The sequence below is a fragment of the Nannobrachium achirus genome, assembly GCF_963921795.1.
Source record: "Nannobrachium achirus genome assembly, chromosome: 20".
Taxonomy (NCBI): domain Eukaryota; kingdom Metazoa; phylum Chordata; class Actinopteri; order Myctophiformes; family Myctophidae; genus Nannobrachium; species Nannobrachium achirus.
Window position 1 is genome coordinate 34,684,027 of NC_137827.1, and position 25,723 is coordinate 34,709,749.

The 25,723-nt window shown below is 42.0% G+C and overlaps 2 protein-coding genes across 2 annotated transcripts; both read left to right on the plus strand.

Moving 5' to 3' along the window:
- Positions 1–122: 122 nt before the first annotated feature.
- On the plus strand, positions 123–5,512 carry LOC308306099 (kinesin-like protein KIF3B; the record flags this gene model as incomplete). Its single annotated transcript, XM_080750998.1, has 8 exons — positions 123–1,532; positions 1,659–1,760; positions 1,974–2,096; positions 2,357–2,475; positions 3,336–3,452; positions 4,147–4,261; positions 4,789–4,964; positions 5,392–5,512. 8 exons carry the CDS (start codon positions 123–125, stop codon positions 5,510–5,512), a joined length of 2,283 nt encoding a protein of 760 aa, XP_080607124.1.
- A 1,768-nt stretch (positions 5,513–7,280) lies between these two features.
- Positions 7,281–25,704, plus strand: asxl2 (ASXL transcriptional regulator 2). Its single transcript, XM_080750739.1, has 12 exons — positions 7,281–7,423; positions 9,765–9,847; positions 10,787–10,895; positions 11,378–11,519; positions 15,699–15,817; positions 17,135–17,252; positions 17,404–17,550; positions 17,717–17,877; positions 18,281–18,377; positions 18,503–18,608; positions 19,758–20,694; positions 20,826–25,704. Exons 1-12 carry the CDS (start codon positions 7,367–7,369, stop codon positions 22,701–22,703), a joined length of 3,954 nt encoding a protein of 1,317 aa, XP_080606865.1. The 5' UTR covers positions 7,281–7,366; the 3' UTR covers positions 22,704–25,704.
- Positions 25,705–25,723: the final 19 nt, after the last annotated feature.

Consider the following 25,723-nt stretch of genomic DNA (forward strand, 5'->3'; position numbering starts at 1 on the left):
ATAACGTTGCCGCACCTGTATACGATACGAGAAAGAGGCGCACGATCGAGGTACCGCTGTTTTGTATGCGAACGATGGCTACATAAGGCGTTGTTTATTAGTAAGAGGATTGTATAACCAAAATGTCAAAAACCAAACATTCCGAGGCTGTCAGGGTGGTGGTCCGCTGCCGCCCGTTCACTACGAGAGAGGAGATGATGGGCTTTGACAACATCCTGGAGGTGAATGATAAACTGGGACAGATCACTATCCGGAATCCGAAAGCACCACCTGATGGGCCAATGAAGGTATTCACGTTTGACTCGGTCTATGACTGGAAATCAAAACAAACAGAGATTTATGATGATAGAATTAGACCTCTTGTGGAGTCCGTGATACAAGGCTTCAATGGGACTATATTTGCTTATGGACAGACCGGGACAGGTAAAACATACACAATGCAAGGCGTTTCAAACGACCCAGAGAGGAGAGGAATTATACCAAATTCCTTTCAGCACATCTTTACACAGATATCCAGAACTCAGAATCAGAAGTACCTGGTGAGGGCTTCATATCTTGAAATCTACCAGGAGGAAATCAGAGATCTCTTATGTAAAGACAACAACAAGAAATTGGAGCTCAAAGAGAATCCTGATTATGGGGTGTATGTGAAAGACCTGTCCTCAGTAGTCTGTAAAAATGCCACAGAGGTTGAGCATGTGATGAACATGGGCAACGAGTCCAGGTCTGTGGGGTTCACAAATATGAATGAGCACAGCTCTCGATCCCATGCCATCTTTGTCATAACGGTGGAGTGCAGCGAGGTGGGGGCAGATGGTGAGGACCACATCCGAGTTGGCAAGTTGAACATGGTTGACCTGGCCGGAAGTGAGCGGCAGAGCAAGTCAGGTGCCAAAGGGGTGAGGCTGAAGGAGGCAGCCAAGATTAATCTGTCCCTCTCTGCGTTGGGGAATGTAATATCAGCCTTGGCAGATGGGAAGAGCTCTCATGTTCCTTACAGAGATTCAAAGCTGACCCGCTTGCTCCAGGACTCACTGGGTGGCAATGCAAAGACTGTCATGGTGGCAACAGTGGGGCCCTCGGGCAAGCACCATGACGAATCCCTCACAACGCTGAGGTATGCCAGCAGGGCAAAGAACATCAAGAACAAGCCTCGTATCAATGAGGACCCCAAAGATGCCTTGCTGAGGGAGTTTCAGGAGGAGATTGCCCGTCTGAAAGCACAGCTGGAAGAGCGATGTATGCTTGCAAAAGAGAGGAGGAGGAGGAGAAGGCACAGTAAAAGATTGAGTCAAATTGTGGCTGGCATGGAGGATGAGCTCTTTAAAGAGCGAGAAATGGAGTTGTGGAAGGCTGTTGATGAGGAGCGGGAAGTAGAATACTTTCTGAAACATCAGTTTATGGACAATGCTAATGCCAATGCCTACCAGGGAAGCCCTGAGAAGTGGAAGCAGATGGGTGAAAAAGTAAGAACCATGGAGGAGATGCAAAAGGAACAGGAGGCACTAGAAAGGATGATAGAGAAATATAAGGTACTGTGCAATAAAATCACTTGCCTTTCACTGTAGTACAGTATCCACCTGCTGACATACTGTAACATTGGAACAAAGGAACTCCACATAAATAATGTATTGCATCATGTCTGTCTTTGTTCTCAGGCTATGGAGAGCAAATTATTAGTTGGTGGAAAGACCATAATTGACCACACAAATGAGCAACAAAAAACACTGGAGCTGAAGAGGCAAGAAATTGCAGAGACGGTAAATTGTGTCAAACAATTTGGGTTGTCAAATATCAATAATATTAACAAATACTGTACTGTCAAATACTGTCTGTGACACCAACTTTCTTCATACTGTCTGTGACACCAACTTTCTTCATAACTGTGCAGTTCAGAATTTGTGTACTTGTTCGTGTGTGTTTGTACTGTTTGTTCTGGACCTTGGAGCTGATTTGTTTCTCTGGGTTTGTAGATAAGACGTGAGAGGGATATTCAACAGCAAGTGATGGTGCAGGATGAAGAGACTATAGAAATGAGAGAGACCTTCTCTTCCCTACAGCAGGAGGTGGAACTCAAAACTAAGAAGCTAAAGAGGGTATAGGATGATTTACTCAATCATCAATATGTGTCACTCACTGCCCCACATTTAATACATTAATACTAGTTTTATTCATGACAACACAGCAATCAAAATGTATTTTGTTTGTGGTGGCTTCTGTTAAGCCTTTATAAAACAGTTATACATTCCACCCATTTGATCTGTTTAATTGAACAACTGGATATTATAATACCCATGTCACTTTAACTTAATGTAACTTAATCTCAACCCAGTAAACTATTCCTATGTCCATCCAGATATATGCCAAGCTGCAGCTCGTGAAGGCAGAGATTGGTGATGTAATCGATGAGCATGTTACAACTAGGCAGGAGCTTGAACAGACGCAGAATGAGCTCACCAGAGAACTTAAGTACAAGTGAGTAATGCACACATATGACCGTTGATGTGCCACCAGATGGAGTATTACATTCATATTAAATTAGCCTTTGATTTTATTCTAATACAGAGCTACAGGGATGACAAAGTCTTTTTGTAGGAAATCACATGAGTTCCCATCAGATATTTCCAATTGCATTTAAAATCAAACAGCAAACAAAAGCTCATGATATTATTCACATATTTTGTTCAACAGCATAGTCTCAAATCAAATCAACTTAGTTAAAACACACACACACACACACACACACACACACACACACACACACACACACACACACACACACACACACACACACACACACACACAGCATAAAAGCATAACAATTTCACAGTTGAGGTATTAACAGGTGTAATTTATATCATAGAACAAAATGTGAAAGTCTCAGGCTGATGTTAGCCGCAGACTTTATTTTACACTTAAATCCGAAACCCTATGGGATAAGGTATTGGGAAAACAGTGAAGGAACCCATTGTGAACTTGCTTCAAGGTTTTAGTACTACAGTCCAATCTGTATAACGCTGACGTTTCTTGCTCACTCATCTCAACATGTTATTAAAGTGTAGTAAAAGTCAGAACATCACAGGCAAACTACATTTGGGAGAGACCTGGTTCTTTTGTCCCGTCAAATCATTAATATAGCTTGGAAAGACAAAAAAAATGCCTTATGTTATTGCGATCGAATTGCAGAGCTAACCACATGTATAATATTTTTCTCAAGTGACAGGTTACAAAGCTACTAATAGAATATCAAGGATTGAATGTCTCCACTTCAAGTGTACAGCATGTATCAAATGTATGTCTGCTGTTCACAAAAGGACACCTGTACTTTATTGCAGGTACCTCTTGATTGAGAATTTCATACCTCCGGAGGAGAAGAACAAGATAATGAACAGACTGCATTTTGACAATGAGGAGGACCAATGGCACTTCCGGCCTGTCATTCCATCAGAGAGGTCAGTGATTTGATCTCACTGATGGTAGGTACTGTATAATATGAATTTCTGCCCCTCCTTTTAATATATATTTGTCTTTATTGAAATGGCAGTAAAACTGGTAAAGGAGACATAGTAGTAGAGATTATGGTGAGAATCACTCCTCCAAAAGCTACAATAGGGTCCATTCAGTGGTGTGTTCTAGGTTTTTTGGAGTGGTGAAAGCACTCCCAATAGACAGGTATGTCTGTGGGTGGCTGGCTATGTGGCTGGCTGGCTGGCTGGCTATGTCTGTAGCCTGGCAATACCTCTAGTGGCCACACACAACACACATGTTAAAGGAGGGGTGCTGTTTAGCAGGCCAGGCACACTCAACACGCACACACGCACGCACACACATGGTATAGCTGCTCAGATTCACCACTCCACTTCGAACCGAGGTTTGATTTTTCAGAGTGTATATGATAATGCCGAGTCCGACATGCGCTTGGTTGTGGTTACACTCGCACATGTTTAATAGATTAAATGGTTAGTACAAAGCTGTGCTTTTTTTCAAAATATTCTGCACATCATACTACGTATATAGTGAACACGGTAGAACACACCACTGGGTCCATTATGGTTCCAGTGATAATGATTTCACCTATTTTACATCATCTCTTTGTAAAAGAAGGAACATGTTTCTAACCCTTGGTTTTCCATGTATTCATGCCAGTGCACCCACTCAGGTTAGGAAAAGGCCTTGCTCTGTCGTGGGACACAAAAGGCCAATCAGCCAATATGCACAGCTGGCTGTTGCCACTGCAGCAGGGGCCCCATCCAGATACCAGGTTGGTATTTAGTATTTAGTATTTAGTTTTAAAAACTCTAGTGAAGTAACATTTTATAAATGTCCAGGTCAGAAAAATTGTCCTTCTTTAACTCATAATAGATACTGTGTTTTACAACACTGTGTATGCAAATGAAATAGACTATAACTAACTATATTTGACAACTACCTTATATTGAAGTTGATATTGTTAAATATATCATTTATATTTTCATCAGGTTAAACAACTAATGCCTTGTTTATTATTATTATTTCTTTTTTACTTTTTTTGAGTTTTGACTAGATTGTGTGATCATTTTCACCACACCAGCTTGAATCTAGCAATATAGTATTCATACATTGGTTATAATTATAAATGATAGATGACTTTATCTTTTAGTTTGTCATACAAATTTGAGCAAACTATATCTACTGTATATGAAACACCATGTGACGTGGAACATTTCATCACATGCTTGGCTCATATTTCATTGTAAGCATAGCATTGTGTGAGAAACCAACCAGGTTCTTTACTTGTTCTTCCTCCAGGCTGAGAATATAATGCTGTTAGAGTTGGACATGACTCCACCCACAATGTTCACCTTGAACCTTAATGGAGCTCATCTGGAGCAGGCGTTCTCTCCCAGACCCATGAGGGATCTGCTCACAAGTGCTCCCTTCAGGGAGAGGAACACTGCATCAAGAGTCAGGAAGTCCCGATCCTGGTGAGACTGGTTGTGTCCAGCCTAATGTATGATGATGACACTGTAATAACCAATGTCTGAATTGCTATTTTGTTGTATTTCTTTTTTTACCTTGCACCATCTTTAATGTGAGTTATTTGTGTTTTGTTCAGAGCACACACCTGACAAAAGACCATTGATATTAAATATTGATGATAGTTAAATATTGTAATTGCGATGCATGTGACTTTGTTATGGTCCGACAGAAAGTACATTTTGTCAGGAGATAGCGTCGGCCCTTGGGTGTTTAAATATTTTGAATAAAGTTTGGACACCCCTGCAGTATGTGGTACAGTATATTAACAACCCACTGTCCATATGTTGTGTCAGTGTGTAGTTGATTCAAAAAGTTTATTTATTTTAGTGTAGTGTCACTAAACTGTCACTATAATGTTGTTATACACTACAGGTATCAGGCACCACAAGTCTCATCCTCCTCATCATCCCAGTGCCTCTCTCAACCTCCAAGACAGAGACCATCATCCGTTGCCTATCATCCGCTTGAAGGTGCCAGTGAGACGAGCCCTTGACATGAGTGAATGTTTGCATACACACATCTACGCTCTGGTCTAAGTGCTGCTTGTGGTTCTTGATTAGCCAAAGGGACAAAATAAGTGATTGAATATCCAGTAATTTTTTTATTGATTTTAAATTAATTTGTGAAGATATGGGATTCATTTAGCATGACATGTATCTGGTGTCACAGGAGAAATCAGCGTCTCATCTTTCATTTGGGTATATACGGCGCTCAAACACTAGAATGCCTAGAAGCTTGTCAGAAGAACATACTGATCAGGTGGAGCTCTTGTAACTAGCCCTACCAGATGCACAGTAAAATTCTCAGTGTTGTACAATCCATTCGTTTTATGTCCTCTCCCGATGGTGAGACTGAGAGGTAATTGTGATTGTAAAACACCCAAGATTTGAACCCAGCTTTCCTGCATAGGAAACCAAACACATACTGCTTGCTTGGCCTGTGGAGATATTGGGCTTATGAGCTTCAGACTGGGTTACTTATCAACCAGTAGGTGTTGTTTTATTCATTAAGATAAACTCCAGATTGCAGCTTTAATAACTGTAATCCAAAGTTAAAATAACACTCAGAATTTTACAGTGTGACCTTGTTTTCTTGCCTAGACATGTCTCCCTTTACCCTACATTGTCCTCTAGGAATATCACAACCCAAATAATATTAATAATTCTTTGAAACATTCAAAAGCGCCACATTATTGTACAACCAGATGCAAGCATTTTGGGGGGTGGTCTTTAAATCCTTAACGATGGATTTACTGCTTTTTCAATATAGCAATGATGTAGGCCTACTCCTCACTATATGTTAACATAAGAGGCCTTTAGGTTAATTACCTTTTCATGATGCCAAAAATTGGAAAATGGATTAAAATGTAGGGGGAAGATGACTGTCACCATATTATGGCGAACCCTGGTTAGATGTAATGAATTTTATGATGGGTTGTTCAATGTTGCTTCTGCCTCTCGCTAGATTGTATGAGCAAAACATTTTGTGAATACATTTGTGATGCTTTCTTGATTAGCTGCCTTATTTTTCTCAAGGTTGTGAAATTGTGCAAAATCCATTTGCTTTACATATCAGAATAAACAATGGGGAATGGAAAATGACTCTTCATTATTTGTTATACATTTTTATTAATTACTACGCAATTACCAAGTCATAATTGTGGTGGTCGTCATGTGTGATTACAATATTTGTGATGTGATGATCATGCATAGGCTACATACCTTTATATAATTGGTTCTCAAAGTGGGGTCTGGGGAGTGGGGACCCCCAGGGGTCATTGAGGGAGTTCCAGGGAGTCCCCAGCTAAATGATAGATAGGAACCAAATGGATCCTTATGGGTATGCAACTCTGAGTTAAATTAACATTGATTTTACAATATTAATTGGGATCTCAGAGCCTAATAGCCTACAAGTTTGACATGTAGGCTATTAAGCTAGTTTAGTTTGACAGTCAAACTGGGGGTCCTTGAAATTAAAATGGTTAGGAATCACTACTAGAGGCTATAGAGCCGTAAAAATCTTCTCTTATGGGGGTCCCTGGCATGTCTTTTTAAATTGGGGTCCGTGGGCTATTTGCTTAAGTGTCCATTTGGGGGTCCTTGACATGAAAAAGTTTGAGAAGCACTGGGTGGCCTAGCTACATAGCCTACATACATGAGAAAACTCAGGACTTTGACATGACAGCAGCCATACAGTAAGATGACGTCTCTTTCGGTAGTCACATGACACACTCTTTACAGTAAAGTCCAACATGGCAGACGGAGAGGAGCTTACGCGGTAACTAAAGCAACATTTCAACAGACACGTTCAACAACAACACTAAAATACTCCGCACAAGACGGCGACGATGAGGGAGCGGCAGAAGAAAAAGAAGGGGAGGACGTGGGCAGAAGCAGCCAAGACGGTATCCATGCCGTTTTTTCTGATCCGCCCGTGTGTTTGTGGTTGTTTTCCTTTGCAGCTCTGCTCTCCCACTTGTACAACTGAACTGTGTTTATGAGTTCATCCATGACCCACCGCCGCCGCTTGCTGCAGACTTGTCGTACGTGTAGTGGCGCTCGCCGACAAGAGCCGATCGATTGGCAAGCTGGCGACGCGTTGTGAGCTTGCCGATCGGCTCTTGTCGACAAGCGACACCACCATCGAACAACCGTACTAGTAGGAATAAAAATGAGGCTTGAAGGCTGCGTCCACGGCGACGATCGAGGCCTGTGTGTGTGTATATGTGTCAGTGTGTGTGTGGTGTGGAGTGGACGCTACTGACTGGACGGGGATCCACGTTTGGACGTTCCACGGTCACGGCGGCTGTTCGTTGCGCGACCCGTGTAGTAGCTCGACAAAAATGATTCAACTGCATGGGGGAGGGAAATGAAAGTGTAGATGCGACCCGCGTCATTTTTGTCGCGAGACACGCTCGTGCGACGTACATATTATTAAGCTTTAAAAAAAAAAAGAGCTGCTAATGTGGTGTAACCATGGTGTAACACCCTTGAATATGTGTACTTGATTCAGACCAATAGAAAGCAGTGTTTTTCTTTTTGTATGCGCACCCAAACCCATGCGTGTCGTGTCTACTAGACAGCCAGCGCGTGTGTGTGACAGACAACATGTCACACATTCTAGACTAGAGTGAGCTAAAGTAAACCTTCCTTATTAGTAAACACGTCAAAGTGTTGCCTATAAAGCTATAGCTGTGCTGCTAGCCAGTTAGCAGCTCGCTCTGTCTGACCTAGCTAATCTCTTACATGCTAACGGAGCGAGATATAACCAATACTTGCCATAGGACTCAAGTTACAGTCTTGCTAGTGTAGCGCTACCATGGAGAGCTGCGATAAGCACATACATTCATGTATAATCACATAATAAACGTAACTATGTTGCTTTCGTGATTACAAACACTGAACATGATTCTTGTTTAATACCTAGGATTGTCCACATGAATGCCAGCTGCTTTAAAACCTTCTGCAGTTTCAATACTTGGGTTGAAGTGGAACTTGGATGACTGTTTTCTTATTGACAAAGTTAACTCGTGTACAGAATCTACAGATAGTTGATAGATTAGTAGCCTAAATATTTGAGCGAAATAAACTAACGCCACAACAGAAAAAATATCTGCAAGTTCACAACGCAGTGCTATCTGTGTTGGGGCTATTAAGGGTTAAGGTTTAAATTAACTAAGATGTGGTTAAGTGAATACTGTCAGAAAACACATCTGCTGTCATTCTGAGAATCCTCTCACAGTGATGGAAGTATGTCATTGCCCCTCTGCAGAATATTAAGGTAGCAAGCTATACGTTACAAACATGATAATATTGCCAATGAATGACTGCTTCCTCAGTCAGGATCCCTCCAAGTCCCAAATACCCAAAAGCATTTTCCTATATTAAATTCCTTCCATCACGGTGATGGCATCACCAGAATAATTTACTGCTAGTAGTACTGCACTTGTCCACTGAGGGGGTCAAGTTGATATAACCGTAGAAAAGCACACCTTCATTCATTAGAGAAGTCTGTATGCATGTGTCTTTGTTGTTGACAATTATCCCAGAGGCAAGGGAATTAGTTACCGCAGATGTTATTTCAAACCGCTGATGGGATTTCTGTGGATTCCCCAGCTCCAGCCCAAGCTGTCAACTGCACTATGTAACTTTACTCTTCTACTTCTACCCCAGATTTGAACCCGGTTCAAGAGGCAAAAGAACAACATTGAGCTAATAGAGCCTTCTTGCTTGTTCAGGGGATAAACTGAATCTTGATCATTAGGTCAAAATTCATGTCAGATCCTATGTCTAGGTGAGACATGACTTTTGACATGATAAATGTCTCAATAGAAGAGCAGGGAGACAATATAGGCCTACAACCACACCAATTGTTTGTTATATATTGTAATAATATACTCTGCCATACATATTGGTAAATTACATTTTACAATTACAAAAAAGTTACATAGTGCCGCTTTAATGCCGCTCTTATAACTTCATAAACGCCATACATTTTGAAAACTGACATGTTGAATTTGTTGCAACCCATAGGCTGTTGACTTTGTTGCAACCCATAGGCTAACCCACTACATTATGTAAATTTCACTTTGATGGCTACTGTAGCTACTACTCCATAAAGGTGTATTATATAGAATTGTAGCAGTTATATTACCAGTTATATTAGTTTATGCTGCACAGCATAGTCAAACATTATTTGCATCATTGTAATTTTTATGTCCTTTAAAAATATTATGTTTCTTTCAGGTTTTGGAGAAGTATCCAAACACGCCCATGAGCCATAAAGAGATCCTGCAGGTCATCCAAAGAGAAAGGCTTAAAGAAATTAGGTAAAGAATAATTCTAGTTCCTTCATTTCTGGCAGTAGTCTTATCATGGCAAATGTTGTTCACGCTAGGTCCATAGCGTCATAAGAAGCAGTGTGACTGTGTCTTTCTCCTCCTGTATGGATGCTCATGTCATGTAATTTCCTTCAACTTGTTTACATAGTGGTGATTATTTCACTCAAATTCTAATTATATCATTTCTTTTTGTCTCATTGTCACTGTTCTCATCTAGAAGGTAAGAAAAAAGCTAGACCCCACCCCCCACCTGCCCACCAACTATACCCGTTAACCAACTCACTGCAATGCCATTTTGTTTTGTCTTACCTTGTGCATGTTATTAACAATAACATGTCTTTTGTTCAGTTTTGTTTCGTTGTGTAACTAAACTATTACTACAACCTTTATTCAAATTTGTTAAACACACCTGAATTCAGCTGTTGCATGAAAATAAACTTTTCATGCAACAAGAAGCAATTTATATTTGCATCGTTTTATGGACGTTGAGTGATTGCATTTAATCTGAATAATAACAGAATTGGTAAGAAAATTTAATTTACTGAACAAAAAGCCTAGTTCAAAATGTCTTCTTTCAAAGGAATATTATGGTATATAGTTTGACAAATGGGACAAATAATCTGGCAAATGTTAGCCAACTACCTCTGTAGGCACCCTGCTAGTGAACAGTGAATTGTGGAGTAATTGTTAACATTAACACAATAGTTGATGGCTCTCTTGGGGAGAAATGTTTTGTGCATTTGTTTTCCTATGGAAAGATACAACTGTGCAGCCTGAAAATCTACCGGTATATTGTATTTGTTAATGCATGATAGCTTTTCCCACCCAGATACCAGAACAGGTTTTCATTCCTTTACAGCACCCTCGCAGCAGTCTTTCTTAACGGTGAAACAGATGTGTAATTTGCATTTCTCTTTTATGATCTAGTGGAACCTCCCCATTGGCATGTCTCAATGCAATGCTACACACAAACTCCCGTGGTGAGGAGGGATTATTCTACAAAGTTCCTGGCCGAATGGGAGTCTACACCTTGAAGGTTAGCCTGACAATAAGACAGTTTCGAATCAAACACCTTTGTTGGCAGATACATTTGCATATACTATGAAGTTGACTTGGTGTACAGTGTAAACGGCTCTCCAAAGAACACTATCCTCCACAAGCAGAAAAAAAATCCACCAGCCAACAGGTGGTACATTTTGTCTGTGGTTGGTCAGTTTGCCTACTGTATACCAGCCACTTTGGCAGCCCTCCAAAAATAATAAAAAATAAATAATAAACTGGTAGTGCTCTTAAAAGTGACTGGTGGGGAAACAATCCTAAATAGGGTATATGTTCATGGTCATTACAGCACTTAAAAGATAAGTAACATACATCTTTCACACACACACACACACACACACACACACACACACACACACACACACACACACACACACACACACACACACACACACACACACACGCTGTTGTACATGTAACATAAAGGTAATTAATATATGCCTGTCATGTGTTATGTAGAAGGACGTCTCAGATGTGGCCAATGAGCTGTCCGAAGATGGCTCTGAAGACAGCAGCGACAATCTCTCTGATTCCCGAAGCACAGAATACAACAGCAATTCCAATGCACCAGAGGGCCGAAGGGGAAGGTGGAGGCGGAGAGGTACTGTGCATATTAGTTAAGAAATTCAGAATGTTTACTTTACATGTTCCATTGGTTTATTATAGCTGCATCAGTCTTTCTGTACAAATCCATCATGGATTTAAAAATGTAACAACATATTTTGTAGTAGATTTCACCCAAATATGTTTTTCATCTTTATGCAAGTTATTACACTTCCAGAACTGTACTGCTACCCCTGTAGGTGTTGTACAACTGTAGAACCAAATAAGAAAATTGAAACGTGGTTATATGAGAAGACCCTGGCTATACGGGGTCATGCTCAAGCTCCCTCAGCCCTATGTTCCCTCAGCCCTATGTTCCCTCAGCCCTATGTTTCCTCGCTCCCTAACAATTTATTATACCCTATGTTCCCTCAACCCTATGTTTCCCCGAGCCCTATGTTCCCTCAATTCCAAAATAGACCCTATGTTCCCTCAGCCCTATGTTCCCTCAACCCAAAAATAGACCCTATGTTCCCTAAGCCCAAAATAGATGCCATGGCATTAGTCCGACATCTCATTGTTCCGATGTCCCATTAAGGGCGTCTTACTGGGCAAGGTCGTGCCATCTGTCTTGGCCACCAGTCTTGGCCATATATGGATTATGTTGGTGTGGTTCCCCTAACAGGGCATCATCTGGGAATACCCATATGTGATATGGCCTTAATAACCAGTAAGACTCCCTAATCGGGAGATAAGCGACCGTCAGGTCGCAGTGTGATTTTAGGCCAAAATGTGTTGGAGCAGTGTCCAAAAATGTGTTTGAAAAAATCGGCCTGATGGTGGCGCTATATGGGACAGATCCATGTTGATGACATGAGTGTAGACATACTGTGTACCGATTTGCCTGATTTTAGGGCAAAATGTGTAGGAGCAGTGTCCAAAACTGTGTTTGAAAAAATCGGCCTGATGGTGGCGCTATATGGGACAGATCCATGTTGATGACATGAGTGTAGACATACTGTGTACCGATTTGCCTGATTTTAGGGCAAAATGTGTAGGAGTAGTGTCCAAAAATGTGTTATTAAAAATCGGCCTGAAGGTGGCGCTAAATGGGACAGATCCATGTTGATGACATGAGCGTAGAGCAAGTGTGTACCGATTTTTGTGATTTTAGGGCAAAATTTGTAGGAGCAGTGTCCAAAAATGTATTTAAAAAAAATTGGCCTGATGGAGGCGCTATATGGGACAGATCCATGTTGATGACATGAGTGTAGACATACTGTGTAGGCTACCGATTTGTGTGATTTTGGGGGAAAAAATGTGTTTTGCAAGAATCGGCCTCATGGTGGCGCTAGAAGAGGGCCATGTGAGAATTGAGGGGTGGAGGTAATGGTTTGGCAGTCAAGGAGTGTGCAGACGCGCGGGTCCCGGTCGCTCGTAGGCCGTGTTACGGCATTTTATGTGCGCTGCAGTGGCGGGGGTCCTCCACTAGGAACCACTTTTGCAACCACTTTTGCATCCGTTCTGTAGCACCAGGAGTTGGTGGTCCCCGGGAATTCCCAGTGAGCAGCCCCGTTGGGGTAGTTATTTGGTCATTTTTTAACTTTTTGGCAGGCGGCGGCAGGGGGTCCCTGGAGCTCAGGGGTGGAGGTTGTGGTTTGGCTGCCAAGGAGTGTGTGTGCAAAGTTTGGCATGGATAGGGGCAACGATGGCGGAGATATGAGTAGGGCAAAAGTGTGACGTGACGTGTGATGGACAGACGGACTGACTGACGGACTAACAGATAGCCAGTGGAGGTTTTTGCGACTGTCAGGGAGCAGTTTACTATGAAAACCTCCACCGGCCGTCCGTCCGTCCGTCCGTCCGTCGGTCGGTCGGTCGGTCACACGTCACACGTCACACCTTTGCCCTGCTCATATCTCCGCAATCACACTGCTAGCTTCGCTGCTGGTGATGTCACTAGCTATGATGTCACTGTGACTGTGCACCATGCCCAAATTTGGAGATCATGTGTGGCAAAATATCAACAAACGAGTGAAAGGCCTTTATCAAGTAACCATAGCAACTAAAAATCAACAAATTGTGCAAAGTGAAATATCTTTATCTGGTAACCATAGAAACCAAAATAATCAACAAATATGAGTATTTGTCCCCTTGTAGTATGTCACTAATTTGAAATATGTGGGAATGGCTGACACAGAACTCCATATTTGGACATAGAAGTGACAGACAGATGATATCTCCATATATGGGCATAAAAGGGCATGGCTGATGATATCTCCATATCGTGTCCAAATATGGGACTTGTGAGGTCAGACTTAGTGAGATTCGTCGGTTATCTCCATATATGGAGGGATGTGTTGGTTATCTCCATATCTGGAGATTCAACCTTCAACGATTTTGACATCTTGTTACTAATCTGTCGGTAGATAATGCCGGTCTTATATAAGGGTCATTTGTGTACGGTGTGATGTCATACTGCCAGCATGACTCACACCATCCTTCCTAGACGATTTTGACATATTGTTTGTGGAGATAAGCGACCAACGGTCGCTTATCTCCCGATTAGGGAGTCTTACTGGTGATAGTAACTGCGACCTGACTGTCGCTATTAGCCTTCTTTCTGTGTTAAATACAAAGTTATTTTAATCAGTTCTAACCAAAATAATCCCTTGCAACATGATGTACACGTGTAAGTATCCCCAGAACATGTGCTTTCAACAGTGCACGTATAATTTGATGTTGTGGTTACCATCAACACAGGTGTAAAGAAAAATGTGTGGGCTGAGGGAACATAGGGCCTATTAGGGGACTGCCCATAAGTCTGACATCTCTTTAGTCCTGCAGGGTTAGGTTTAGGCATAGTTTTACTGATGTTAGGGTTATCATTCACCAGGTTAACATTAACCAGGTTAGCATTCACCAGTGTCATCAGGTTAGCATTCTTCAGGTTAACATTCACCAGGTTAGCATTCACCAGCATCGGCAGGTCAGCATTCACAAGGTTAGCATTCACCAGCATTCAAAAGGTTAGCATTCACCAGTATCGGCAGGTCAGCATTCACGGGTTAGCATTCACCAGCGTTGGCAGGTCAGCATTCACCAGGTTAGTATTCGCCAGGTTAGCATTCAGCAGCGTCGGCAGGTTAGCATTCACCAGGTTAGCATTCACCAGCATCGGACGAATGGGGCGTCAGAACAATGAGACGTCGGAAACAATGCCATGGGGGACTGAGATTTTTGGTCTGAGGGAACATAGGGCTGAGGGAACATAGGGTCCTATTTTGGGATGAGGGAACATAGGGCTGAGGGAACATAGGGCTGAGGGAACATATGGCTGAGGGAACATAGGGCTGAGGGAACATAAGGCTGAGGGAACATAGGGCTGAGGGAGCTTGAGCATGGACCCGGCTATACTGGGAATATACAATATATAAGGCACTGATATAGGCAATATGCTTACATATGCATTCACGTAGATGTTATGTTTTATTTGTTGGTGCTGGTAAGTAAACACTGATGTAAAAAGCTATAATATTTTATGTCTCAATAAAAGTAATATATTTATTGCCAACAGAGTAGTTTGTGGTTATTCATCACAATGAGTCGAGGTTCTTTGGCTTCTATTTTTCTTGCTCTATATTATGGTTTCCAACCACTTCTTTAGCTTAATTACACCTGTTTGTTTTATTGTAGAGCAGCTTCAAAAAGAAGACCCTTTTGCCCAAGTATAAATGTTGTTTATCATTACTGCTCCCTGCCACTTTAATATTTTGAGCGAGTGTTGAAACAGGAAACTGTATTTTCTCAGTTTGACCCGTGACCACTTCCTCATTATGCATGTTAGAAACTGGCAAGCAAATAAATAACCTTGGCACAGTGCAGGGTGGGAGGATGTCTCTTGACTAGACGTATTCGTGAGATAATCTATGCAAAGAGCCAAGAGGTCAAATGCTAAGAAAACCACCTAAAAGACACCAGCAGCTCTGCTACGGTATGTGGAAACTTTGCACATCTGTGAGAGATGAGGAAATAGCAGAGAAGTCTATTGCCGCGAGGCTTTTAGGCCATTTTGATTTTGATAATCAGTTATTCTTGAATAGTAATGCCATATGCCTATTTGTGTATCTTAATGGTTTTAACTTTCATCAAAACAATGGCACTGCGTGAAAAGTCAGTGTGGCTCCCTCGGGGGATGTATTTTGTAACATCTACTTTGCACTTTTTGTTTTCTTAGTCCCCTCCAAGCTCCAGTCGCAGCCCTCGTCTCCACAGCCTCGATGCTCGTCACCCTCTGTCCCTGCCAGCAAGCTCATCTCTCCTTCTCAGAAACACAGCAAGAAAGCCCTGAAGCAGGTACAATGTCTTTATTTTCTACAATTACTAACTGTTGGGACTGTTGCAGACAGTCTGTTGGTTTCTTCAGTTGTCTGAAAAATAATTGTTTTCAATAGCACATATGCCACAATTCATATTAGTTGTTCTTTTGCCTCTAATCTAATCCTTGTTAATCTGGTAAATCAAAAGAAGTTTGCCTTAAAGGACAACTTTAGTTTTTTACAACAAGGGTTCATATTTTAGATTGTAATTAGAGAAAAGAAAAGGTGAGTGTGAAAATGTTTTCATTTGCTTTGTTCTATTGTTTTATTGCTAAAATGTGGGGCATGCGTACAAGTGGCTAAATATGTCTTTTTAGATAATAAATCAGCAGTTTCTTTATTGCTATTTACAGTAACACTTCTAGCCCCCATAAGTCACATCCAACCATGAAAGGTTGCGTTGTGTCTTGGTAATGGGTTTATTCTGTGTAAAATGACATATTTAGTACTTGTACGCATGCCCCCAACCACTGAAATAAGAATCTCTAAAACAATAGAAAGAAGTAAATGAAATAATTTTAACACTCATCTTGTATATTCTCTAATTACAATCTAAAATATGAACCCTTGTTGTAAAAAACTAAAGTTGTCCTTTAAATTTGATACTCTTTGCTGTAGTACATTTTCACAAAATGCCTCAGCACACAATTTTGGTGCTACTGTAGGTTTTCACACAGGCACTCGTTATGCTTGTTATGCTCAATTCCCAGGGTGTTACTTAGACATCTTGTGCTGGTTATTTAAAAACAACGGGTGTCAGGGGAAAAAATGCTTATAGCTGGTTTTATTAATGTTCTCATAATCCACCCCTTCAACATTTTCCTATTGGCTGCCTCATGCCTTTTGTGTTGCATGTAATTAGATTTCACTTGATTGCACAGATTGTAATTCACTCCATCTGCACTCTAGTGGAAATGTTCAGCTAAAGACCAATTGCTTTGGTTTATTAGGCTACTGAAACCCTAGTAAGATGAAGGTTTGGCTAAAATGTGAGATATTGTGGAGACTTATAACCGCCCCACCCCTTTTTTGTATTTATTTTTTTATCATTTGAAAAGAAAGGAAAAGCATGTAATCAATATTGTTCTGGAATCTGTTGGTTATCTTTATATGATAATTTGTGATCAAGTTATGCATTTCATTTCATTGGAACACCATTTTAAACTCAGGCGAGCATTGGCTTCAGCCGGGGGAGAGAGAGCTGCTCATTTTCACACAGAGACTTGTTTTGAACATTTCTTATCATTGTACTTTCGTTCCTTCCTTATTGTCTCTTTTCTTTTGCTTGTTTTAGGCCTTGAAGCAGCAGCAACAGAGGCAGCGTAGGCAGGGTGGAATGGCTACTACCTCCAGCCCCAGACTACTCCTGAAGACGGTCAAAGATATAACTGACAACATTACTACAAAGACTAGTAAGTGGTAAATATTTCAGTTTAAACCAGCCCCAGCACACCCAGCATATTTCGTTTCGCTTGGCAATGTAGTGTGGCACAGGATCTCCTAGTACAAAAAGTCTTAATTTCATTGTAAAAAAAACAACAACATAACTTTTCTGATTGGCAGCATCACTATGGGAACTGAAACAGTCAGAACGCTGTCCTGCCAGCCCTCAGAACTCGTCCTCCAGTTCCTCTTCCTCTGTCAAAACAGAACTGTGCCACACGGCTGCAACCAGGAAGATAGCCCCGAGGTCCAGTCGTCTCAATGCACGTGAGTACAAACGTCAGGCATATTTATATTAAATTCTCCATTATGATCGACTTGTCATGTCATCTCATTTCATGTCACAAATATGAAAGGTTTGTGTTGATAAATCGAAAATACTGTATATCGACATCGTGTTAAGGTTATATCCCTCCCTTGTTTTGTTTTCCAGGGCAGCTGAAACGTAACAAGTGTGAAATAGATGTGGAAACTCCAGACTCCATCTTAGTCAACACTAACCTGCGTGCGATCATCAACAAGCATACCTTCTCTGTCCTTCCCACAGAATGTCAACAGAGGCTGCTCAAACTTTTACCTGAGGTTGACCAGCAGGTAGATCCAACATTTATGCAGCCTTGTTGCACTTAAATAATCTCACCGAATGTGGAGAGGATATCAGGGAGACCTCGCCTATTATGACCTGCACAGGCCCCAGAACAGGGGGCCAGAATAGGGTTCTAAAGGTTAATACATGGCTTACCATCTCATACCCCTAATACCGGCCGGGGACGGGTCTCCATTTCGACGCACCATGTTAGCATACACCAGTGTCGGCAGGTTAGCTACTCATCAGGTTAGCATTCACCAGCGTCGGCAGGTTAGCTACTCTTCAGATTAGCATTAACCAGCGTTAGTTTTACTGAGGTTAGGGTTAAGGTTAGGTTTAGGTGGTCGGAATAGCGACGTGTCGGAGTGCTGACGTGTAACCATACCGGCCACCTCTCCTTCTCCCCAGGCATGTATGGATGGTCTTCTCAAGGTCACCAGTTCTGCCCTGAACAACGAGTTCTTCACATCGGCTGCACAGTCATGGAAGGACAGGCTGGCTGAGGGTCAGTGCCATTGGATACATGAACAAATTATCGAATTCACAAAGTCCATTATAAGAACAACACAAAAGAGGGGATGTGGAAAGAGAGCAAGTATAATGTAAAACATTTTCTCTTTGTTTTTTCAGGTGAGTTCACTCCAGAGTTACAGCTAAGAATACGACAAGAAATTGAAAAGGAAAAAAAAGTGGAGCACTGGAAAGAGACCTTCTTTGAGAACTACTATGGCGAAAAGTAAGTCACTCTTTAGCATGAATAGAAATCAAAAGTGGAAACGTCAGTACATCTCCAACAATTGATGGCAGCTTCCCTGATTTGTAAACCCAATCCATTGGTGAGCCGATGGGCCGAGCTTGATGACATGTGGCATCAATAGTGGTAGTGTGCTGTGCACAATAAAAGTGAAACTTATTTTACAAAGCAATGCACAAAATCTCTGTATCTGTCTGTCTGTCTACGACTCTACGGGTTCGTAGGTCTCCCATTTATGTCGATGTATGTCATCAACACAACGTCGGCAGTTATTGACGGCATCACAGATCCTCGTATCTTAATATTTCATATTGTAGTTGGTAGGGTTCTCTGACAACAGATACACCACAAATCGGTGGGGCATGCATTCCCAACTTGCATCATTGCCAGTGCCTATTCATACCATAAATATCACATTGGTTGTAATATCTAACATTATTTGTACTGTACGCAGTTGGTACTCTAGCAATGGGTACAGCGACTCCAGTACAATGGGTATTGCATAACTGGGTGGAGCATGCATTCCCAATTTGCATCGTACCTGACATACAGTACATCAGTCCCGATTTGTGTGGTTCCCAAGTATGTCTAGTTTTGCTCAGGCTTGTGTAACTACAAATACTGTTTTATGATTCCTGTCAAATGGCTGGAAGTTACTTTCTGTAATGGTGATACATTTATATACAGTACATATTTTCACCCTTATTCATCCATTAATTTATTAGTGAGAATCACGGCATCCCAAATAACTAAAACTGAAACTCAAAACTTGACACATTAAAGCTAATAATAGAACAAATAAATATGAAATAAATAAATATAAAATAAAAGTTAAAAATCTTTTTTAACACATGTCCAATGTTAGAGAAACAAATGTATTGGTAATGAAATTGTCCCACCTGGTGCTTTTTAAGCTGTGTTTTCCAGAGAATTGTTTCCGTCACAATTCTGACAATGAGTCAGAACAGAAAGCGTGATTGTTGATGATTGTATTATACTATGTATACAATGCAATACAATGCATACAATATATACAATGATAATAATTATTTTTCAACCATTTCTACACACCATGTGTCTTCCTTTGTCTCTTTTAACACTCCTGCCCCCTCCCCTTTCTCTGGTGTGTAGCTCTGGGCTCAGCTATGAAGAATCTAAAGAGCTGACAGAGGCTGATCTGAATCAAGTACCTGCCAGGCCCCAGTCTCCCGGCCACCGCACAGGACCTGCTGTTCAAGCACTGGAGAATCCCAAGGACACGAAGGACAACAGCCAGTCTGCTGCTGCCACTAGTAGAGACACGAAGTCACTATCACAGGAGCCTCCAAAGCCACAGCCTGCCCTGAAAGAGTCGGCCCCCACCACTATGGAACCCATGAAGACACGGCGATCTCTGCTCATTGGGGATCGAAGGCTGGCCAGATCCGTGGCACCTGTACCTGTTCCAGTGCCGGCACCTGCACCGACAGCACTCGCTGTGGAGAGACCCGCCGAAGTGGATGCAGAAGAAGTCATTCCGCCTAAAAAGAACCGCAAAGAGGACGTGAAAGAGGATAAGGAGGATCTCCCTCAGTCTCCCGTGAAGAACATCGTGCCACCAACGGCCACTTGTGAGTCAAAGGAAGACGTGCCAGCATCTGTGGATCAGCCTAACCGGCTGGACAGTGAAGAGTCTGTGGATCAGCCTAACCGCATGGAGAGTGAAGAGTCTGTGGATCAGCCTAACCGCATGGAGAGTGAAGAGTCTGTGGATCAGCCTAACCGCATGGAGAGTGAAGAGTCTGTGGATCAGCCTAACCGCATGGAGAGTGAAGAGTCTGTGGATCAGCCTAACCGGCTGGAGAGTGAAGAGTCTTCATCAGTTACCCTGGTGGCCACCGGCCCTGCAGAGCCACTGAAAAGGAAATCTTCCAGTGACTTGGAGATTGAACTGACACCTGAGAAGAGGCCCCGTTTGTCCTCGGTTTCTTCAGTGTCCTCGGTTTCCTCTGTGTCTCCTTCAACGTCATCCATGCCAAGCCCTGCCACACCCACTGCAACAACGAACCAGAGAGTTCCACCACTCAAGGTAGACAAATATTAGTAAATCGAAATTCCTTATCAACTTATTATAATGAGTTATTATGCAGCATGTATGACTGATGTGTTTACTCTCATTGATATGTGCTCATAAAATTATTTGTCTTTTTGCAAATATAGATTCCAGTGTCACGAATCCTTCCCATCCCGTTGTCGCCAAGTCCAGTCTCGCCAAGGACGCCAATCCCCACCCCCCTCAGCAGCCCTGGCCGTACCGGTGCCCGTACTCTTGCCGACATCAAAGCCAAAGCTCAGCTTGCCCGAGCACAGAGAGCAGCAGCGGCTGCAGCTGCTGGGACGTTTGGATGCAAAGGTGCAGTACCAGGCCCTGGGCCAGGGGGAGGCGGTAGTGAGCAGGGACAATCATCCCTGAGCCCTAGCCCAACATCATTGGAGTCAAGCCCACGGTTACCAACCAACAGCAATCAGACCATCACACCTCCTTCCCACTCATCAGACTCCTTTGGTCAGTTAAATCAGGTTCAGTCTCAAGCCTCTACCTTCAGCAGGGCTGATGATGAAAAACAGAAATGTCAAGTAGTTTGTCCTTCAAATGTAGGGCTCCAGAACGTTCAAAAGGCTATAGAATCATCATCGATCCAACCAGGTCCCTTTTCTGTGTGTAGTGTTAAGGGACCAGATATCCCTTTATCCACTGGATCAATAATCAGGTCCAGCTCCTGTATCCCTGCAAATAACCCACTTGTCACTCAGCTATTGCAGGGCAAAGAGGTTCCCCTGGAGCAGATCCTTCCAAAGCCGTTGGCTAAGATGGAGGTCAAGGTGACAGGCTTACCATCTAGTAATAAGGGAAAGACATCACATGCAACCACCGGAGGGGACCACAAATCTGAAAAGCAGGTCTCTCACCAACCCTCAGTAACAGGACGATCCGCGATTTTCCAAGACTATGTGCGACATCAAAGAGAACTGCCTGATAAAGAGACCCAGGATCAGATACTACAGGCTCTGATGCAGAGGAAAGCCCAACAGAGCCAACCTTATGGAGTCATTGTGCCTCCACAGCCCAGCCCGTACATAATCAACCAACTGGGGCATGTGGAGGAACGCGAGGACAGGCCTAGGTTCTCTGTCGGCTTTCAGGGCCGCAAGAGGATGGCCAGACCTGCTATGACGGGACATTACCTCCTCAATGTGTCTACATATGGCCGAGGGTCAGAGAGCAGCAGGAGGTTGCACCAGTCTGTCATCCCTAACACCACTGTGACCAACTTGAAAAGAGAAAACGCGGAGGGAGAGGAGGGAGGGCCCAAGGATGAGGAGCCAGCCAGGAAACGTATGTCTCCTCCTTCTGGGGTAAAGATGGAGCAGCATGGATACTGTGCTACCAAGTCAGATGAAGCCGTAAGCTTTCCGCAGTGTTCTAGAGTAAAGTCTGAGCCTCTGCCAGTAGGCTGCGTATCAGAGGATGGTGCTGCCGGTGCAGATAACAGGGACAGTATGAGAGCCAAAGATGCCGGTCCCTTTTCTCAGTCCCAGCGGAGGCACCTCGAAACCAGCAATAGTAATCAAGGGAATTCCGAGCCATATCTCACATCGCCTCACATAGCAATGGACCCCAGTCACCAGCGCCGGACCGTATTTCAAACGCAGCGGACACTCGATAATCAGGAGGCTGCGGTAGGTCCGTGCTACGGTGGCACTATCAGCATGTCAGTACCTCACACTTTGAACCACAGCCCCGCTGCCTCCCCGGCCTCGCTGTCGGGGGCTAATGACGGTGGTGTCCATGGGAGCGTGATGTCCTTCTCAGTGACTGTTACTACCATACCTGCCGGTCACTCCTTAGACCACAGTAACCAGGGTGAGCCATCGCCGGAACAGTCATTCATGGAGGCCTCCGGCATGGAGGAGGTCCAATCTAAATGCTACTGCCGGCTAAAGGCGATGATCATGTGCAAGGGCTGCGGAGCTTTCTGCCATGACGACTGCATCGGCCCCTCTAAACTTTGTGTCTCATGTTTAGTGGTACGATGATAGGAAAGTAAGAATAATAGTGGGTTGTTTTGGTCTATTTCAGTGGTTCTCAACCTTTTCAGGCCGCGACCCCCAAAATTATCATATTTGAACTGGGGACCCCCCCACTCTGACGAGCACTAAGAGTTGAGGCATTACATTTTGTATAACACGGTTCTATTGTGAAAATGCTGTTGTGAGCATGTAGATCGGCTATTTTCAAAATGTTCTGCCTAGAATATTTGACAATTTGGCTAATGTTTAATTTGTCATTTTAGAGGTATTTGAAAAGTCTTTAAATTGTCACTTTAGAAATGGGCAGATACCCTCTATACACTTAAACTTAATGTTGGTTTGTTTACTGTGTGAGAAAACAATGTTTCACATTAAGCTAATCATCTGTGGACCCTCCAAAATAATTTGGATACCCCCTTGGGGGTCCCGACCCACAGGTTGAGAACCACTGGTCTATTTGGTTTGCGTTGCATCCATGCACAAAGTTAGACTAACCTCATTCAGGATTGATAAACATCGGTTACCGGGCGTGAGGGACTGTAGCCGTACACCAGCATGTGGTTGCTATCAGCAAGGCAGGAATTCACACTGGATGTTCGTATGTTCCCCAAACAGCTGAGAAAAGTGGTTTGTTTTGTGCAATTTTGGTAGTAATGTTGATCAGTTTGATGCAAATCGGTAGTCTTTCAGATATGTGACAAATGTCAAATCTGGCAATTCTTTGCACTCAGATAGGGTTAGTGTGCTATATTTTTTTATATATGTTTGTAGTTTTTTGAAAAGGAGGGAAAATGAATGTTGCTATTTTTGTAGATTATAACGACTGTGTTGTGTTTTAGACTGACACTTTTTATTGTGGGGCCTGAGTTGGGATTGTTCAAAGACAAAAAAGGGCGTTAATGATAATCATTGGTTGTACAGTACCTCCTATTTGGTATCTATGTACAAGTGGCAGGGACGTGCAACTTAAAAGCAACTATTTTATATAAACTGTACATTTAGTACTGAACACATGCTGATTCAGAACTAGAAAATTCTATACTTTTAAAAAGAGATATTATTTAAAAATATATATATATCATTTTGAATGATACTTTATAAAAAAATATGTTATGAGGATTGCACATCACCTTGTTTTTACTAACAGTTACAGGGGAGAGCACTTGAAAAATCACCTACATATACCATAGTAATAATGTACAGCACTTAACACTCACAAAAGACATTTCGTCTTAGAAAAAAAAGGAGCAGAGCAAGTTTAGATGTTTCTGGCCACGGTCATGTTCTAAGTCGGTTTCTACAGTGTGAGTGCATATTGCCTCCTCAAAAAAGCCTAGACTTGTAGATATGCTGTCTCTGATGTGTACTGTATACTCTCATCTGTTATCTGTTTGTAAAGCTAGAGTTAAATGTTATCCGTTACAAACGGTAGAAAATGACAAATGGAAGAAAAGAAATAACACTCGAGGGAAGGGAAGAAAATGAAGATAATCGCTCTTGGGCTTGTTTGTTTATTTTCTCTGTAAATATTTGCTCAGATTTGCCTAGATTTACTAGACCTTAATTTTCTTCATGTTGCACAGCTTGCTTGAGCATATGTACGTCTTATATGACAAAAGGATTTATACAGTGGAAAAGAACAGCAAGTTTTGATAAAATGGCAAAAGGAACTATGTCAAGGAACAATTAATTATTGCACAGTTCAGCTCTACAAGACCATGGCGGTACATTGTGACACAGCAAGGCAGAAGTGAGTGTTTGTACTTGCTGATGGCAAATCAAAGAATTATTAATAATATTTCGAAATCTCACAGAGGTGCAACCTATAGGCCTACGTTTTATAGCAATTATTTTAATGGTAATATGCCAAAGTCACCTTAAGCAGGCAAAATAATCAGATTTTGTTTTTCCATGTTTGACTAGTTAATCAAAGTAATATATTTTAATTAATATATTTTAATATACAAATCTATTTGCTAATTTAAGAGAAAAAAACAACAGGGTATGTACTATAATAATATACTGTGATTTTTGTTTAGAGTGGACAGATCATCATGAATTTATTGACTACTTTTATAACTTTAAATTGACCAATATTCTGATTCTGTAAGGCCCAGGTTTTTGAATAAATCTGTCTATTTTTTCCAGAGGGAAGATAATATAATATTTGTAGCCCTCAAACTCTCTGCCATTTGAATAGTATGAGAAATCTGTTGTGATCATGTGCTTATTTAGTGAAAACGGTCGTGATGAAAACAACTATATTTTACCTGTATATTTTAAGCATTTACCAAGACCCATTTTAATAGCTAGTAAATTAGTTTCTTAATGAGGGATATTGTCAGCTATAAAATGCATTGAAGGAGGAGTTGTAGAATCCTATTGATTCCCCCAATACTGAGGATGGACATATGAAAATGAAAACTGATATTTGATAGAATAAATGTGTTACGTTTGAATTAACCCCTGCCTTCTAATTTGGCTAATTTGAAGGTCTTTGTAATATTAAAATGCTTATTTACTGATATGAAAATTGCGCTGTGGACTGGATTGCACTGTTAAAAACAAAACATGAAAATGAAAAGAAATCTATCAAAACCCCACAGGGCAGCTTGCATCTTAACACAGTGGTTCTCAACCTGTGGGTCAGGACCCCCTGGAGGGTCCCCACATGATTTTGGGGGCCTGAAAAGGCTGAGAACCACTGTCATAACATAATTGAGAGGGTTGAGAAAGTGATAACCCATTTGTCTCTCTTCTTTCATCATTGAGAGAGAGTGTGTGTGTGTGTGTGTGTGTGCGCGTGCGTGCGTGCGTGCGTGTGCGTGCACGTACGTACATTTAGAGGAGTACGCCATCAAGTTCACTGGGAAAAGTGTCACAGGCAATCAGATTCTTTTTGTAAATGATCACATTTTGTCATGAGGGGTGAATGTCTGTCTGTCATTCTCGCTGTTTTGCATCGTCTAATGTCTCCATTTTAAAATGCGGTGAATGTAATATAGTAATCAGCACTTGTAAACGTT